The sequence below is a fragment of the Odontomachus brunneus genome, unplaced genomic scaffold (assembly GCF_010583005.1).
Source record: "Odontomachus brunneus isolate Ranch 3 - 2012 unplaced genomic scaffold, Obru_v1 Obru_scaffold_011, whole genome shotgun sequence".
Taxonomy (NCBI): Eukaryota; Metazoa; Arthropoda; class Insecta; order Hymenoptera; family Formicidae; genus Odontomachus; species Odontomachus brunneus.
This window is the reverse complement of record NW_022639461.1, coordinates 145325-165638: the sequence shown is the minus strand read 5'-3', so window position 1 is coordinate 165638 and position 20314 is coordinate 145325. Positions and strand designations below refer to the sequence as shown.

Here is a 20314-nt window from a genome sequence, read left to right as displayed (position 1 = left end):
GCCGCGGCCGGCGAAGAAAATGGAAGAACGCACACATACACGGACGCATACACGGAGCTATTCATTTCAGTATGCCAAACGGTCCACCTCTTGGGCCTATAAAATAGGCCCGCGAGCCATCGTCCATTTTCTTCGCCGGCCGCGGCAAGCCGTATATTCCGCCTGCCGTGTCGCCGCGCTCTGATATGCCCAACTATTTTAATTAATATCTCGAAATTTTACGTGGTTGTTTAAAAAATGGCCTATACAATTTTTGTTCAGTTTTATCTGTTCTACTTATATTTTTCTTTTTGTACGTCTTACGCGGACACCCTGTATACAGGGTATCCCAGATTACCTTCACAATCTCTCGTGAGAACGGAAAGCGGATTGAGATGAACACAAAAGTCCTATACCATTTTGCGATTTTCGCAATAATAGTAGAGATATTAATTAAAAAAGATTGGTGAATGATAATGCATGATATGGTAGATGAGCTGTAATTGCGCTGTAATCTACCGTTGTATACTTATACATTAAGTCAAACTGAACAAAAAAGTCCTCTACCACTTTGCAAATGACAACGACATAGATAGACAACGACAAATGACATAGATTTTTAGATATTAATTAAAGAAAACTGTTAAATGATTGTGTACCATAATGCACAAATTTTCTTTAATACCTAAAAATCTATGTTGTTATTTGTAAAATGGTAGAGGACTTTTTTGTTCAGTTTGACTTAATGTACAAGTATACAACGACAGACGGCGCAATTGCAGCTCATATACCACATCGCGCGTAATCATTCACCAATCTTTTTTAATTAATATCTTGAGATTTATTGCGAATATCGCAAAACTGTATTAGACTTTTGTGTTCATTTCAATCCGCTTTACGTCCTCACAAGAGATTGTGAAGGTGATCTGGGATACCCTATATATATACACACACACAATTACAAACTCAGGCAGAGAATGGAAATTTTGTTCGAAAAATACCGCGGATTGTACTGTTCGCGTAAATCTTGCAAATAATCAACGACGAATATCGGATGTAACGTTCAACAAAAATCAGTTTTTAATTGAAAAAATATGAATCGTTCGTGCATGTATGTACATATATTTCTTCGAAACAATTGCGAGCTGCTCTTCGTCGGTTTCGTTCAATAAAACCCAATTCTTTGATTACAACGATAAAAAAACATGCATCAAAACCGATAATTTCAACTTCTTACTGACAAGAGAGAGAGGTATCGAATTATATTACTAAATTAAGAACATATTCAAGGTAAGTAAGTGCCAAACGGCGATGTTGGAGCAAATATTTGTTAATGTTAAGAAGATAATAATTTTTTTTCAGCGTTAACGTACGAAACGGGTCAATAATAGATTAGTCAATACCAATAAATATTTGTTTCAACATCAGCATTAGTCCTTTAGTTCTTAGGGCACATTCACACTTTGGTAGAAAAGCAGAAGCCAATCAAAACTCTTGCTGGTGGTCAGGTGGTAGTCGATAGTTTCTGCTTTTCTACCAGCGTGAGTTTTGATTGGCTTCTACTTTTCTGCTTTTCGGACTAGGTGTGAGTTCTCCCTTACGTTTCGCCATGATTTCTCAACGCCGTGAATATTCTTGACTACCTAAAACCACCCAGTGTTACCCAGGTTACCACAAGGGGAAGGAATGTATCAAGGGGAGGAGATGGGGTATTTAGGTTACATGTGGCCTATATTTTTCGCAGGATTTCCTACAAAATAACTATATGATCCAAATCGATTAAATTAATTTTCAAAGTTTATACGGAGAACAGACATCCTATTTTATGATATAGGATGGTACTGACGATACATATATTTATTTTATGTACGTGAAGGTTAAACTGAACAAAAAACTCTTCTACTATTTTGTGAACAATCAGATAAAATTTATTAATTAAGGAAGATTAACGCGAATAATCGCGTGTGAGTAAAGCGCTGTAGAGTCGGTCCGCGCTAATCAGCGCTCTGCGCGCGCCGCTACAGATCGTCTATCATATTGCGTGTATAATCATTCACCAATTTTCTTTAATTAATAGCTCGAGATTAATTACGAATATTGCAAAATTGTATGGGACTTTTATGTTCATCTCATTTGTTCTACGTCCCCACGAACGTTTTGAAGGTGAATCTGACAACCTTGTATAATACAGCCGCGAATTATTTGCTCGATGAATTAAATATTTCGAAGTACGGCTCTTAATCATCGCGTCGTCGACTTTCGAGTACACGCGGTTTTCGCGAATAGAAGCACTGGCTGATAAATCGATACTCGTTATCAGTCGGCATCGAGCTGCGCGGCTCGGCCACCAGGTTACCGCTTACTACACCGTCCAGATATACACGTGTACACCCACATACATGGATCCACACCCACACAAGGCGCGGAACTAGATACCCAGGCAGATATCGACTTCGACCATTTCCACCACTTGTACTTTCGGTTTACGCGCACGTGAAAAAGTACATATCCACGTGGCGGCGGAAATATCGCCGCGGCGGCAGCCGGTCTCGTTGCCTCCGATACACGGACAGAACTTCCGCCGCCAGCCCACTCGCAAGGGTTAATACACGCTAAAGCGATTTCGTGCTCTCACCGTGATACTAACTAAAAATGATCGCTATTGTGATGTCGCGGCGATTTCAGCTGCAGGCCGGCCTCCGCTCGTAAAGGGGCCGTTTTTCGCGAACTTTTAGCGCCGAACATCGCCCGATAATCGGACAAAAGGCGAAACATCGTGTGATAAAAGTGCCAGAAAAATGAAGCTCGTCTGAACGAAACGGCGTCGTAACTCCGCCGTCTGTAATACCGTAATCATTTGTCATCCGTCTGACCGGATCAGCACTGTTGCTGCTTTATCGCGCTGCTAAGACTATCGTTTTTGTTCGACAGAATGTAACGCGCAAATAACACCAGGAACCGTGAAAAAAGGCCGAGCCTGCTTCACGAGAATTTGTCGCACGGTTTGCTCGCGTCGAATCTCGTCGGATAATTCGCGATGCAAACTAGTAATTCGCGAAAGAAGACGAGTCAGCCTCACGGTATGAAGTCTGCAACTGGGTCTGAATTAAGTAACATAATGACCCATAAGATAGACCCATGCCATATAGGGGAGATCGTTTTCTAACAAGTTACAAAATTAAGCAAATAAGATTTAAACATGTCAAATATGACTTTGAAATCCCTGCTTGTTTGATTCTGAAATCTGTTAAAGAACGGTAGAAATAATCAATTTTGCCAACTTACCCCCGTCTTCCCTATTTCCTTATGACACAAATTACGTTTGGCAGAACAGAGGGATAAGTAAAACATCGGTGATACAATTCCTCAAATCAGAGCTAAGCACATAGACACATAGTGTATCTAGACCGAGTGTTACTTTTGAAAGAAGTGGAAGTGCACGTGCAGAAAAGGATGCACTCTGTTTTGTGTTCCTTGCGTTGCTCTCTCGTGTATTTTGTACACATGCGCGAAAAAGACAGAAAACAGAGTGAGTCCTGTGGCCTCCACTTCTCAAAACACTCGGTTTACGTATACTATGTTTATGGTTAGGACACGGCCCGCCATTTGTAGAGAGAAAGCGAGTGAATGAGTAGGTGAGAGAGAAACTGCAGCGTGCATTTGTCATTTCATTCTTAGAGCTTTTCTTCGTCACTTCTACTAGTTTCTCTCTCATTCCCACTCACATCATCCGCAACAATGACGGGCAAGATGCAGATCAATCAGGAATCATCATGCTTGAATCTGACTAGAGGAACTCTAATCAGTGAATTTCTATTTCTATTTCTTTGCTGCGTGCGCATCATTCAATTTAGTTTCATCCTTTTCCCAGTGTAATCCAACCAAGCTGTTTTTTCTGTGTGCGATCAAAAACATTCGTCTGAACATTCAACTGCATTAAAACTCAATTACGAAGAACACTTAACTGAAATCTTTTACAGGGATCTTTCTATTTCCACCAAATTTTTCATCTGGCCCCCGAATAAGAGAAAATTCAGCTACATTAACGTCTTTTCCGTTACCTGCAGATAAAGACAAAAAATCCGGCTCTCTCTCCGTTTTGCATGTTTATTTTATGTTTCTATAAACGCGATGCTAACTTCGCGATAGCCTGTCACCTTCTCTTGGTCCACAGCAGTTCCGTGCTGCTGGTCGCTGAGAAATTGTCCCGATCTTTCAGTCGACCAAAAGATAACGCGAATAAACCGAGAATAAAGACACGACACTAGTCCGTCTTTTTGGTTGTCTGGCGCGAGCTCAATAGCGCACGCCGTTATTATATACGCCGTATTATATACGCGCGCGTACGTATTCGCGGACTCACAAAATTCAAGAGACTCGGTCCAATTATCGAACAAAGTACCTGCGGCACACGCGCTGCCACGTACGTTGCTATTTAACCGATGCGCGCTAAATTCTGCGCTTGTTTCGCGATGGTAAACAGCACGGTCGGCCAGTGGGGAGATACAGCAAGGAATTAATTTCCTTGCAACGTACGCACATTAAAGTTCGAATAAATACAAAGCGAACGAGAAGAGATCGCGTGGGCATATCGTTTGCGCTTTTGTGCCTGCGGATATAATCAATCCCAACAGTATTATTCGCTTACAATGCACGCGCGATCAGGTTACGGAGAAAAATCGCAGAACACGTCGATGACAATTGATATTTTTCAGAATTAACACTTTTTTGCAAAGAACTCGAAACTAAGACGAAGTATAAAGTATTTGAAAAGAAAGAGAGTGAGAGAGGGGGGGAGGAAGAGGGAGAAAAGAGAAAAAGAAAACAGGCGAGCGAAATGAAAGCGCGCAGAAATAAGTTCTAATGCGACTCGCCGAGCGAATCAAAGAGAGTGCAAAGGATTCTTTAAAAATCGGAATATCTTCCGCTAAACGAGATAAATTGCACTGTTAAGGAAACGTCGTACGAAATTACGTTCCATTAAAAACCCTAACAATAATGCGATTAGTGTCGGCGACGCGTTTAATCCCGTTTAAACTTTCCGATAATTAATATCAGGGTGCACAAAAGGAGTTATATATCTTTCGGCCGAGGGAACTGCGAGCCCTCTGCCGTCCTCTCGCTGTCAAATGCAGACAAACGATAGACACGAAGGACAGATGCGTACCGCGTGTACACTTCACCTCAACGCGAAAGATACACCGAATTCCTACCGAGTTTCCGTCGGCGCGTCTCGGGAGCTCACTTCTGTCAAAAATTATTCTTGCCGTGCGCACGCGCGAAAAAGAGAGAGAGAGCTTATTTCCGAAACTTGGTACGTTACAGTCGAACACTTCCCATCCCTCAAAGGAAAAGGGAAAAAAATGAGACGTGCGAGGAGAAAAATGAGAGGAGGAGGATTCGATCTCGGCGAATAAGACTCGGGGACCATCAAGGCGATAAGAACTTACTTGCGCCGTAATCCCTTAATCTCGAACGTGCTTAAATAGACACGGGAGAACTCGCGAGAAACTCGACTAAGTTAATTGGGCCGATTATCGTCGTTAACGCAGACCACGTTCGCCGGCGTGCGAATTTGCATTCGCGCGTTAATCGGTTAGAGAGTGAACGCATTAAGTCGCGATCCTCTCTTTTTTTTCCACTCGCTTAGGGTGCCTACGACGTTGCCAGTCGAGGAGAAGCCCGATACCTGTAATTGGAATGTCGCCGGGACAATTAAATATTTCATAAATCCATACGCCGGCGACTCTCTCCGCACCCCGCGAGAAGGAGACACGCCCGATCGATGCATGAATCAGCAGAAACTAGTTCACGTAGCGGGAATAACAAAATCGCTGGGAGCGTATCGTCTTGAGCTCGCTCCGAAAATCTCCGGTATTTCGGGTGCAATCTCGTTATCGAGGGCAGCGCGACAGACACAAAACTCCAATCAAATCCCGATACCGAAAAAATCCCGTGAGTTGCTATGCCCGACAGTTGAAATGTCGCTTTGTCGGCTACATTTCGAATTAGTGCTGTCAATTACGACTATCCGGGTAAATACACGGCTAAGCGCCCGGCTCTCTTTAGCGCTCTGGATCTTTCAGACTTTCAGCCCGAATAACTGGACACACTGAAATGTTTCTTGTTGACCTATGTGAAATTATTCCTTCTTTTTTAAGATTAAATTTTGAGGTGATTTTTCACCTTTCCAAAAATAAAATTTTTTCAAAAATCCCATTTTTTCTTTAGAGTTCTAGATAGCCCCCAAGAGTTCTACAAATTATCCTTAACACTCAACCCGCTCGACAATTAAAAGCTACAGAGTTATGACGATTTTTCATTTTTTTAAAATGCACTAAAAAAAGAATTTGGTTATCGCAACTATTTACCGTCTGGTTGCTTTGGTAATACTCGCGAGTACGACTACTGAGATATAGAAAAAAATATCCGAATGTTATACTAACAACACTATTTCGCACAAAGAGGATACGCGTTAATTAAAAATCAAATAAACAAACGTTACACAAACTTTTTTCGGTGTAAATGCGCGGAATAGAATTTAAAATGATCCATCGCGACATTCAATTTAAATTAAAAAAATAAATAAATAAAAGAGAACTTATTTTTCTCGCAAATTGTGGTTCATTCTGCGTAAGTACACGCGCTAACCAGCGGCAGATATTAATATGTTATACAGGCTGAATTTCTTTTTCAGTTCTGGCGGAAATGCGTGGAATGGAACTTAAAATGACGCATTTATACTTAATTTGAATTAGAAAAAAAGGAAGGAGGAACTCCGACCAACAATATTTTTCTCGTGAATTCTGATTTATTCTGCGTAAATATTCGCGTTAACCACCCAACTTTACTGTACCTGCATAATTAACATAGCAGAAGCGAGGGAACAATAGAAGCTCGTACCGCGATAATTAAAACATCACCCTTGAGTGCGCGCGGTATTCCATAAAACGTGACAGGCTCAAAATTGTGTATAACAAACTTCTTGCGCGACACCACTTCTCTTTTTCCTCCGCGTCTCTAAGGAATGAGATTTCAATTAAATGCGGAGCGGCATATATTCGCAGATCGGCATTCATCCGCGTTTCCTCAGCGCGGATATTTATACATACGTATATACATATGACGCATCGTTGCATCCTGCATTCGCCAATCCATCTCTGTCCAAAGTATAATATCTATGTCGGTATCGGCATGTCTGCTTTAAGAAGTCGCCTCTAAGTTAGCGACATCACCTTCAATAAAGATCTAAAATAAAGAATCCCGGTAATTCCTCTGCTTAAGTTGTTTTTAATGATGTAAACAAGTTCGCTATTTTAGCTCGCAATACACGTTACCTGAATATAACAATGAAAAAAAATGAGACACGTAAAAGAAATGAGGCATGTAAAAGAGACACGCGTGCGAAACACGTAATTTTAGGTAATAGCCCATTCTTTTATTATCAATTAACTGATTGTCGACCGTTTGTCTCCCGCATTGTCACGCGTTGAGATAAATGATTTATGCGTTTCACTTTATTTATTTTATTATTTATAGCTCGTGTATTCCGAAAAAAAGACAGACCATCATCGCTCGCACAATATTTCCAACCACTACCGTCAGACGCACGTGAGTGCGTGCGAGCTTGTCGCACGTACAGTAGTCACTCAGAGAAATAGTATTCTGCATTATATTAGCTGCATTCGTTCATATAATATTACATATACAGCGAACCCACGCTATTTACCAAAGTGAGAAGAAGAAAAGGAAAGGTATGACGCGCTCGCCTTATATCACGAAGTTTATTCGCCCAAACCAAAATGCTCAAAACTATTAATACATCAAAACTTGACGTAACATGTATCGCAATAAAACACACTCGTAGTTGAAGTTTCATGCGATTTGCCCGCACCGTTTATAAGAAATTTCAAGCTGAAAATCACAAGCAATGACCAGTGTGTAATTTTGTAAAAATTTATACCATCCAAGTAAAAAAATTCTGAACTGAAATTATGCCTCCTGAACGCCCTGAAAACGCATACCTAAGTTGCATTCTAAAAGGTTCTTTTTGAGGAAAATTTTACTGAAAATCTGTAATTCACGTTACATATACTGTGAATTTCCAGCGAAATTTTCCTCAAAAAGGACGTTTCTGAATGCACAATCCTGGTGAACAAACTTCATAACATCTCAATTGACGTCGCGTGTGTGTCGGTATAATTTTTCCCACTTGTTCTTTCGTCTAATAAATGACCCGTCGTAAGAATAATATTTTCTAAAGAGATAAAATCAGTATTCTTTATTTAGAGCGTTAGGTCACATCGGCATTAATAATTCATAGACAATTACTAATTGCAAGAGGAGACGATACGAAGCATCGACAAGAGGCGCCAGCACGACGAAGTAGAAAATTATAAACAACACTACGCGTAGAATTAACATTTTAAGTAATAAGACAAGAAGTCCAAATGTCAAATTGCTCTACTTTCGAATTTTTTGTCAAAATTAAAAGAAGAGACTTTTTTATGAGTTTTATAACATAATTAGAGCCAAATAAAGATTACGGACTGCTTTAGCACTATCCATCACGTGAAGATAACTATGACCTGCTTAGCATCAAAGGGATACATAATTATGTTACAAAACTCATAAAAACCACCTCTTCTTTCAATTTTGACAAAAAGTTTGAAAGCAAAGTAATTTGAAATCTCAACATAAAAATGGCGATAACAACGCATTTTCTAACATATGCTCATACCAACTTTTTTCTTGTTTTACATGCCCATGTTCTCACAAACGATTCACCTCCACTTTTGAAACATCCTATGTATACGTGTGTGTGTGTGTGTGTGTGTGTGTGTGTGCGCGCGCGCGCATATATACACACACAAACGTGATATCTTCGATCCTTCATAACGTTCCACTCGACAATTTAAGTGGACTGGAGCCACACTTTACACAGTGGTCTGATGTAGCGTAAGTAGTATAGGCAAAAGCTTGCGCAAACAAGCGGCCTTATGGTCACTCCGGTCCTTGCCGGTAAACCGCGTGTTCAATCAGGCCTGAGCTTTCAATACACGACGTAACATCGTACGCGATCTCCACGTCGAACAATAGGAGCTGCGTTAAATATGAAAAACGGCGTCTTTCTCGACACGTCATCCGGATGGGCGCCAGGAAGAGATCAGCGTGGGTGGCAATTATCGACCTGTTTTCTCCGACGGTACGCGCGTTGCTCGCGTAAAATGGAAAAAATGACTTCAGAGGAAACACGGCTCAAGAATCAAGACGACGTCGCGCTCCGTCCTGTCTTCGACCAAGTCGGAATGAAAAATCGTGGTAAATCGGACAAGAAAAAGCGTTGTAAAAACATAAAAACTGTTTCTACAAACGTAAATACAGTTAGAATACAGATAGAAGGCTATGAGGAACGCATCTTATACGTATTTTCACCAACAAGGCAAATATGTCAACAATCCATAGATATCGGAAAGAGATGTGATTGGTGGTGGTCTCTGCCCGGCCCGCAAAATACACTTTATGACTTATTGGTTCATCGGCTGATGATTAATCCGGACACGTCGCTCCGTCCAAATATTGGTCAAAAAGAGGGAGAGGATGGCGCGTGAGAGGATAGACCTTCTGCTCGTAATGTGCCGCATGAAGCGTAATATCGATATCGGAACGACGGGACGGAAGTCGCATACGCATACAAACGCGCACATGCACACATGTACAATCCCCTTCTTATATTACCTGGCGTTATAACGCGATAAACAAAAAGACCTGTGTCATATCTAATATCGCAAGGACATTTTCTCCGTTGAGATGTTACGTGATCGTAACGTGAGGCAGATCGGAGCTTATATTTCAAAATTTCGAACTTCTCAAACGACTAATTGTAGCTCACTGTACATACATGATAGAAGCAGTCTTCTTCTACTAGGTTGTACCAGTAGTGTATGTGTCCGCCACGATACTGTTAGCTATATATTCTGTTTTGTAATAATCCAAAAAAAAAACATGCGACAACATAACCATCTTGCCCTAGTACTGGGTTCAGTTGCCCAGCACAACGCGAGATAAGAAAACCACATATCGAATATGTATCAATAGTAATCCAGGATCTCCACAGCTCTTAAAAAGGACCAACTTTGCCTCGTCTGTCCATATGCCCGATTTTAATCATTTTACGAATAAATGTTTCTTTTATTATCCGAAACAGTATATCACACATTTGCAAATAATTTCATTCTAGCTAGTTACACATTGCTCAACTTTATTCATTCACTACGAAAAATAATAATAATATAAAATTTTTAAAAACTCAAAAATTTACTCTGCTACTACTACATCAGTTTTTTCTACTTTTTAAGTGTAATATTATTCAGGGAAGAATATCTATATTCTGAAAGAACCATTTCGCGTATCGCTCCCCCCACTGTTCCTCTCAAAATAAATACTGAAAAAAGTACATGAACAATATATACCTAGGGCTATCTAGACCCGGTCTTCTCTACTTGTTCGTCGTAACATACGCCGTATATCTTGCAACGCGCGTTATTGCGCGCACGCTATGAAAGAATGTGCACTTTTTCGTCGAACATTGGTTCACCGATAACGTTCGCCGATAAGCTCTCGCTAACGATTACTCCTGGAAAACGTAAACGGAAACCAAAAATCATCTTTCATCGTGTTCCGAAAATTACATCTGGAAAATATCCCCAATAGCTTTGCTCGGAAATATCCGATATATTCAAATATCCAACGAATACGTCGAATATGTCGAATTGCGCGAATAAGAGGATGAGACTACTGCGATCTGTGAACTTTAAGAACAGTGATTCTCCGTGCGCGCGCGAGAGATGCACATTCGTAATCGTGCTGGTAATAAATTAGTTACGCTATTCATACTCCACTCATGTGTGCGGTCTTCGAAGACAGGTGCGACCAACAAGGAAACATCATGCTTGAATCACGAACTACGAAATTCAACTCAAAGATCCTTATGCTGGATACTCTTTCCTCGAAAAAAGCACCTCCAAATGTGACTTGTAAGCCTTCTGCTGTACTTGCAAGCATAGTTAGAGTCACTCTTATCGCTGAAAGAGAGCTTCAGAGTGAGGATCAAAGATTCAGACGCGAAGCTATCGAGACTATCCGAGAGGGCGAAATAGTACAAAGTTGTAAAAAACAATATAACGGATGAGAAAGAAAGAGAGAGAGAGAGAGAGAGAGAGGCTCTGAAAAAGATTCTAATAAAATAAGCCAAAGACAAGTAAAAATCCCCCAACCACTGTTGATAATATATGATTTAGTATATTATTTCAGAATACGAAGAAACACGTAAAGGAGACCGAGGTTACCGAGGTAAATTGGCAAAATCGATTATTTCTATTGTTCTTTAATAGATTTCAGAATCAAGCAAGTAGGAATTTCAAAGTCATCTTTGACATGATTAAAAATCTTGCTTGCTTAATTTTGTAACTTGTTAAAAGATACTAGAGATAACCGGTTTTACCAACTTACTCCGGTAGTCCCGGTCCCTGTAAGTGTTCCTTTTATCATACACGCCAGTAGGATACGAGCGTGTTGCGCCGTCCCTTATAACTCGACTGATATGCGAGTTTCAATATGCAAAATATCATGTACCTTCTTCAAAAATATAAGTTTCAAAGTATAAAAAAAACTTGTTAAAAGCATAAGAAAATATGTGTCTTATGATTTCTTTGTAAAAAAATTCCAAAGAATTCCTCCTTTAATTCATACGTACACACACGCATAAATTCCAGCCAGAGTTCTGGTTAAATTTTCCGGAGGAAGCCGGAACATCAGTGTCGGGACACGTGCGAGAAGAGGAATGCCGATTATTCGGCGGTGCAACGGAACGAGTGAGGGGTGCCAAGGATCGAGGTGTGGCGAAATCAATCACTCACCTTCGGCAATGCATGGGCGCGACGGGCCAGCTTCTTCGTGTCCGTAGGATTATAGCGGGCGGTCTCGCGTGGCCGACGACAGGTGCCGAGGTGCGTCCCTGATTCCTCTTACCCCAGAGATGTCCGCCACCGCCGGGTGCATATCCCGGTATTCCGGGATGCGGTCCGCTCTCGCTGCAGGCGCGTCGCGAGAACATCTCGCGCTTCTTCTCGTCGCACTTCATCATGGCATCGATCTGTTCGTGAACCGGCGAGTCGACCGACTCGATCGTACCGTTCGTATATACCGTTAAAGGAAAGAACACTTCCTGCCGTCGCTCGCGAAGACGCGGCAATACAAGCAGCCGGGGTGATGTGAACAGCCAGCCCGGACCGACGGCTTCCCTTTCTTCGGCGCGTCAACTCTTCCCACGCGTCAACTTCTCCACGCTAGTGGACTTGACACCAAACCCTCGTCGGAGCCGCGCCGATCGCCGCAAGTTTCCCTTCCGCTTTCTCACGGCTAATTTCGCGCACGCGTGACACCATTGCTCCCCCTTCGTCCCGACCAAGTCCCGACAAATCACGCGAGCCACCACGACGACACGTTTGTTGCGTGCGATCGTTGTGGCGCATCGCACAACAACCTAGCCAAGATCTTTATCCACTCGGCCGGGAACGAACGAGTTCGGCGCTTTTCCGCGGTGTCGTTCGCGAAACAACCGGCGGTCTCCAGTCTCGCATCGCGATCGAGTTTTTCACTGCTACTTTTGCAGACGCAGGCGTCCGATCCGCGGGCCTTTTCTGAGAAAATGACAGATTTGCTTTGAACGCGCGCGCGCGCGCACACACACACACACACACACACACGTGGCGGTAAAATGTGTATCCGTGGAGGTTTCCACGTCAAATATCCGATTCGCCCTTTGCCCCGGGAAATTTTCAGTCAGTTAGCCGTCTAAAGTTCTAAATACAGGAGCATTAATGTCGGCGGGAAATTATCGACTCGCACGCGCCAATACCGGGCCGAGCTTCAACAATCGCCGACGATAACTCGCTGATCTTTGGTGTGCGAATCGGTTATTGATGGCGCGTAAGCATCAATAGTCGGGAACGATGTCGCGAGATTAATATTATTGTTATTGTTATTATGAACGGATGGCCGCTGTCGTTTACGTGAATGTCACAAGTTCGCTTTCCGCCACTGCGTGACGCTCACGACTATCAACGATAGCGCCGTCTAATGTTTGCATCTAGTTAGCATAATTGGCATCGTGCGTTTCCGCGGCGATGTGTTCTTGTCCTGGATCCTCGTAATTTCCATCTGCAATCGAACAATCGGCATTCTCGTGAATGTCACGCGAGGATTTCCAGCGGAACGACCGGTGCGACGGGAGACTCGTCACTCCGCAACGATCGCTCTGTGTATGTGTCGCGTGCGCACGAGAGAGACCTCGTATAAACTTTAAACAATTTATTCGACGCGATCCGAATGATCCGATTTAACGCACGCGGAAAGAGCACTAACTCCGTTAGTGTATTCGGATTCTCTGTTATCTGGGAACCGGATGAAAAACTCGGTTGTAGAAACAGAAAGTAAGTAGAAAGATTCCTAAGGCAGATTTCTGCTCAGTCCATTATTTTCAGTTGTCTCGATATAGTTTTCATGTAGCTGAATGTTCAGACGAAAGTTTTCGGTCACAACAACAAAGATATTGAGGATATAAGAAATAGGGAATCAAATTTAAAAGAAGAAATTGCCGAGAGAAAAATAGATTTACAAAAGCAATAGGAGGAAAGAACCTAAGTAGTGATAAATATAATAAGAAATATAAAGAAATAGATGGAAAAGTCTCAATTCTTTACCCATGTATTTAAAATATTAAAAGAACATATGCAAAGATCGTTGTGATCTAGAAATGAAAGATCTGCATCAATGAAAGATCTGCATCTTCTTATTCACATTCACGTCTCTCTTTCTCTTTTTCTTCTTTGATCTTTTTTAATCTCTTATCTCTTTCATCTTCTTTCATCTCTTAATCATCCATGAGATAACAGAATGATACGTCGATGACATCTCTAATACGTCAATAATACGTCATTAATGCGTCACTTGACATCACCATGTTCGCTAGGGCTTACACCTCCAAGTGGTAGTAACGTTCCGATACGATTAATCTAAAATTTAAATATTCACATCACTTTTGAAGATATGGGCCATGTAGCCTTAACTACACTCCAGTGTGGGAACATATACGCGGGAGATAACGCGCGCTAACGCGCGACACTTTGCGGCGAGCTATCGCGAAAAGGAACGAGCGCACGGTGCGCACGTAGACCAATATAGTTCCTAACGTCGCGAGGCTTTTTGTAGGAACATTCTCCGTTTTATGTATGTGGCACGGCCGCAGACTGAAAAAGCTCGGTACACACTTGTCTGGCGCGGTAATGGCACGAGGACGCGGCGGCATCGCACGGAGAGAGAGAGAGAGAGAGAGAGAGAGAGAGAGAGCACGATGGGGACATAAAGTTCTCTGTCCCGTTTCAGCCACGCTTTACCACCATGCTCAAAGTAAGAGCTGTCGATATAGACGCGGCTCGATCTCACGAGCGAGCGCGTTTCTCCGACGACTCGTACACAGCAAACTCTGTACACAGGGTTTGCGTGATGAGTTCCCTCGACGCGTATTCCCATCCGCGCTTAACACACGCGACGTATATAACTAATTAATTTCATTTGTATTATGCGGTGTCGGAGAGACAAGGCATAAACATCACGTCGGGCGAATTAGAAATCTCAGGGTCAGATCCTCGATCAAGGTGAAAGGATCGTGTTCCTCGCGCGGAATTAATAATTTCGTATCATCCTGCATTTATCCGCGCGAGAGCCGCCCGAGATGAGAAAATCCCGAGGCAAGAGAGGGAAGAGAATGAAGAAGTTATTAGTTTTAATCGGATACCATGACGAGGTATTATTTTACACTCGATTGAGAAGCACCAGTGGGAAAAGTGTCCTCGGCGGAAGCTCACGTACGGATAACTGAACGGGTTCCAGTGCAAAGCGGCCCGATCGTAATTGCGAAAGCGATTATTTCACTTAATTAATGTTCACCGAGATCGGCGGGCGGCTCGACGTTCTTCCATTTTACGTTCGGACACGTCTCTGAAACCAAAGGACAAAGACGGGCTGGAAGGATGATAATCTAGGGAATAGTTCTTTTTTCTTCGATATTCTCGCTGAGCTCCTTCGAGATAGTGCGATCTTCTGCGAACTGCACCGCGCGCGGACGGTGCAAAAAAGATCTCGGAGCGACCGTAAAAGGCGAGGAAGAAAAAATCTTGCAGCTCATAAAACCTGTTCGGCTTTATGAGAAGATTGCTAGATGGAAGATTATACCAACTTTTATTGCGAACAGTTCGCGGCTCGTTATTAACCATAATTCCAATTTGAGACAAACCATGACGCCGTTAACTAGGTTAGTAAACGAAGCTTTACGCGACGCGACGGAATTATCGTAATACGCTTCCGGCTGATAATCAAACAGGTGAGACCGAATAAACAAAGCAGTGCATACGCCAAATATAATCACGAAACAGCGAGAGCAAAGTAGAGAGAGAAAGAGAGATAAAAAAAGGGAGAGAGAAAGGCAAGGATAGAGAAACAGAGAGAGCTGCATATATTTCTCGAATTATGTTTCTCGAAAATATCCCGATTACAACAGGAAGCATCACTCCACATTTGTTCCTCGAAAATATCCCGATTAAAATATTACAACAGGAAGCATCGCTCTACATTTATTTACACACGTCGAGCACAGTCTTTGTGGCTCAATCGCGACTCAGTAATATTTAATAACATTATAATATTATATTCGATATTGATGTTAACCTTCGCAAAACTCTATATTTACAATGTATCTAATTTAATTAGGAAAAACTCATTCACAAAGGGATAATTGCACAACCATTTAATTGACTTCGGTAAATATACGGCGCCTGTGAAGAAAAAAACCCAATGTTATATTTCCATGTTTCACACACACACACACACACACACACACAAATCGACTTTGTTACATTACAATTAAATTCATATATTCAATGCACGAGCAACTGTAATGAACGGATCCATATTTAAGTAAAAGAGAGTTACATCATATTTTCTCATTTCTCCTTCTTTTCATCCCGTCCCCTTCTCTCTTTCTCTCTCTCTCTCTTTCTTTCTACCCATCTCTTGAAGCCTTGCAATTTCTACTCTCGACTCTAATTTCTTTGAAAACATCGCGCGTCGTAGCATTAAGACAGGAAAGAACCTCATTTATTTTTAATTGGCACAGACAAGCGTTATGGTTAAACATGCCAACGTAAGTACAAGTCCATCACTTTGAGAACTTCTTTGCGAACTTCCTCAGGCGTCGGCGCAAATTTCACCTAATACGGGCGCCGACTTTGTAAAAATGAAATCTCCTACGAGGAAATTAACGTCAACAGAGATTCCCGGGAGATAATGAAAGCGCCGTAAGAGACGCACGGTCGATCGGTATGGTCTCTCGACGACGGTACCGTATCTCTTTTTTGTTTGAAATAATTGGAGAAATTCTTAGGGATTCTCGGCCAATCTCTCCTGTTGGCGTAATATTATATACGCGGAGGTCATTAGTACTCGTCTCTCCGACTCGAGGCCTCTCGCCCAACGAGATTCATTTGAACGCACCCGCGCATACAGAAACACTCTCTCACGTCCTGCCCCCCTCCTCAATCACTTTCTTTCCCTCTCTCCCTCTCACGCTCACTCTCCGGGTTTTAATTAAGACAATAATTTATTGCGAGGGAAATGAAGTTGATGGCGAAACGACAGTAAACATCAGCTAGTGCGACGTTTCAGCGAGTAGTCAGACGGTACTTTACTTGGACTGCGGTATTATGAGTTAAATCGTGGCACGAGAGATACGGACTTGTCGTTTGGTCGTGTGTGTGTGTGTGTGTGTGTGTGTGTGTGTGTGTGAGAGTATCAAGAGATCGTTAATTATTTCACGATAGCTCTGAGAGATACATCCGTCACGGTGACTCGTATACTTCGATAGCAACAAGTAGCAGCGGCGGAAGGAAAAAAACGCTCCAACATATTTCGATTTGACAACTGTGTTTTCATCTGCATCATTCCGAGGAACGAACACATTTCTTTGCGATACGAAGCGGGGACGACACAACAGAAGAAAAAGAATAAGTTATCCAAGGGGAAAAAGACGAAGGAAAGGGACGAAAAGGTAATAGAGATTTCACGACCTCGTTAAATCCCTCTCTGACGCGTAACGATGTCTTTATCGTGTAAAAATAAAATATACGATCCGATAGAGCCAGCCCTCAGCCAGCATCGTGTTTCTATCGTTTCAGAGCGACATACAAATTAACAGAAACGCGCCAAGTTATCTTTCTTTTCACGCCGGTCAAATTAATTCAATTTGAAGGCAATGTATTGCGTGCATTAATGGCAGCCATTTTTAACTTTCTGTTTGCGCCGAGCATTTTTGGCAAATTTTCCGCATAATTCATAAACAAGAAAATAATATTCACATAATTCTTTCTGAGCATGCAAATAGCAAAAAAAAATTTACTTCTCGGCAGCTTTTAAGAAAGACGTAATTTGATTTTCATTCTTTAACCAATATTGCAAGGTCGATGCGTAAGTTGTATAACAAACATGTAAGAGATACAAATTTTATCAGCATCTCCTGCTTATAGCATTCAAAGTACAATTCATATGCTTTAGCAGTCAATGGAGTTAACTGGTACTTTTGTTTTATTGAAGCAAAAATTCGTCACAACTTTTTCGTAGATCGATATTTTCTTCCTCCTTTCCTTTCTCCTTTATTATTCCTAATTTCTGAATTGTCACCGTCAATGTCACAGGAACGACCCTGCCGAGTTTATCGAAAAAAGTAACATGAGAGACGACGATAGTCTTTCGTCACTCTCGCACCCTCGTTATTCCAACATTTATTCCGCACGAAATACGACATACACGAACACTATGAAGTAGAGGAAATGGAAAATGCAAGGGAATCCGCGTGACGGAGGTTACACATAAATTTATATGCGTGATTATATCCTCCAGTCTCATCGTTTTAAAAGCTTTGCCCAGCCTTTCAGATCTATCGTTCGTGACATCTCGTCGTCGATGTATTATACGCAAAGCATAAAATTTCTTTCCCATTGAAACGACAGTGGGAACGAGACCGAGTGTAACGAGGTATTGAAGCTCAAAACGCGAACGAGAACACGGATTACGTTTAACACGATACGCTCAAGTCGGAAGAAAACATACGTTTCTCTCGAAAGACGCACAAGAGATGTAAATATGTGTGTGTGTATACCTAATTTAAATACCCGTTTCGTAATAAAGTTCCATTGAACACGTGGAAGATGTAACAGGAGAATAGAGATTAATATAGTTGCAACCTAACCTAACACCTCGCATGATAACGATCGCTTTGTCTTTCTGTTATCTGACAGGATCCGCACCATGACGGAGACCAACTCGAATCGATAACGGTGTACATATGCGAGCGTCATTTGACGTATTGTAGGCTCGATAGAAGGAACACTCTCTGTAATTGTCACGAAACGCACGCGCTCCATCTTCACTGTTATGTCTAAAAGAAATAAGCGGCACAAGAAATACCCGAAGGAAGAAACACATTTTACCGTTGCAAATCTTATCCATAACGATGTATCCCGTCGAGTTACTGAATAAATTTCTCATATCAGAGATAGCTTCAGACATCATCGAGGAAATAAGGGAGAATAAGATCCATACTAATAATCGTTACTTGAAGCTTGTCTCATTTGAGACACTCACATCCAAATTTCGTGTTCGATTTGCGCTCTGTTCAACTGAATCATATAATCCGTGACATTGTAATCCCGATTCAGCTGATAAATTCTCATCTTGAAAATTCAAATTTGAAATATTTCACCTGAGGTAAGTTTCAAATAACGATTATTAACAGGTCTGAAAAAGTGAGAGAAATTCACTATTACCTCGTAGAAAATTTCTCGCGCGAAAAAGCGAGAAGCAATCGAATGCAAAAGTAATCACAACAGGTAGTGTATCGAGAGTCTCGAATTTCTCCCATTGAATTTTCAGACCGGCCGCCGACTAACTGCTGGCAATTTAATAATGGCACAACAGAATAAATAACCTCGCACGAAGGAGCAGCTCGAAAGGAGGGAGCAGAGCTCTCCCCTTTTCGTACATATCCGCGAAGACAAAATGGAAGAAGAGGGAGCGAAAGGGAGCGATCGAATTTCGCACTGTTAGCCGAGGGGAAGCATGAAGTACGAGGACGTTAGTCTACCGTGTATCGATTCTTAGGTGTTCACGGTCAGACGAAGGATGTCGTTACGCCTACGCGATCTTCCACGTCAGTCAATCGTCGAGGCAATTTTCCTCGATCAAATCCAATATAATTCGCGACCGTTCGGCTCGATGCAACGAGCCGAGCCCAATCATCGTCTGATCCGCCGACGGTTCATTTCAGAGCCGGTGATAGTGGGATCGCGGCTTCACAACCAGATAACGGATATCCTGTGGACGTTGAAAAATCAGGACGACGACGACGAGATGGCGTGTCGCTCGGAATTATCGGCCCTTTGAGAAAAAAAAAGAAAAAGAAAAAAGGCAAGGGTCGCGCGACGGCTCGACGATAGAAACCAAAGGCCTCCGTAACGAATGATAATGAGAGACGAAGACGTAGCAGAACGCGAAGCAGAAACACTTGTCCCGGATTACGTATCAAAGCGATCGTAGTGGTTGATGAGTAAGGGAAAGTCCTGGGGGCGCGGCCCTTCAATTAATCAAACAATACAACGATGGAACCGTCTCGATTCGCTTCGGTAACCGGCCGACACGATTATCCTGTATCTAAATTGGAGATCCTTTTAAATGCTAGACGGACTAAGATCAATCATAACGGCTCGGGCAGAATCAGTAGCGGGATCGATTTCGGTGTACTCGAATTTCGTTGTTTCGCGGGAAAAATGCGCCACGCGTTGTTGCAGAGACTGCAATTCTGCCTTCGTTTCGCGCACGATAGCCAAAAGCTCAAATTGTTCGACGCGCGTGTTACAACCGTCCTTTGTTACAATCGACTCCGCGCTGCCTTACTTGGTTACACACGGTTTGCGCGATAAAACGAGAGCCGATCGATCGACGGGTTGAAACGCGTTGAATTACGAGCACGTTGCGAGAATTTCTAGAAATTAATGGAAGGACAAGAGGTGTCTCTGTAATCTCACGGATTATAGAAATTGTTGTCACGATTGACATCGACCGACAGCTAATCGAAGCAAAGCCTCCCATGACAAAAACGACGAGAAGGGTCTCTCTCTCTCTCTCTCTCTCTCTCTCTCTCTCTCTCTCTCTCTCTCTCTCTCTC

The 20314-nt window shown here is 42.3% G+C and overlaps 1 protein-coding gene across 2 annotated transcripts in view; it reads right to left on the bottom strand.

The window, feature by feature from the left end:
• The window catches only part of LOC116840694 (cAMP-specific 3',5'-cyclic phosphodiesterase), a 474033-nt gene that overhangs the window by 431519 nt on the left and 22200 nt on the right, over positions 1-20314 (bottom strand). Inside the window, exon 1 of one of the 2 annotated variants that reach the window (XM_032807763.1) lies at positions 11898-12551. The exons of the other annotated variant lie outside the window; for it this stretch is intronic. Coding sequence (XP_032663654.1) covers positions 11898-12124 — 227 coding nt within the window. The 5' untranslated portion in view covers positions 12125-12551. Of the gene's footprint in view, positions 1-11897; positions 12552-20314 lie in introns of those variants that run through there. 2 annotated transcript variants of the gene reach the window in all.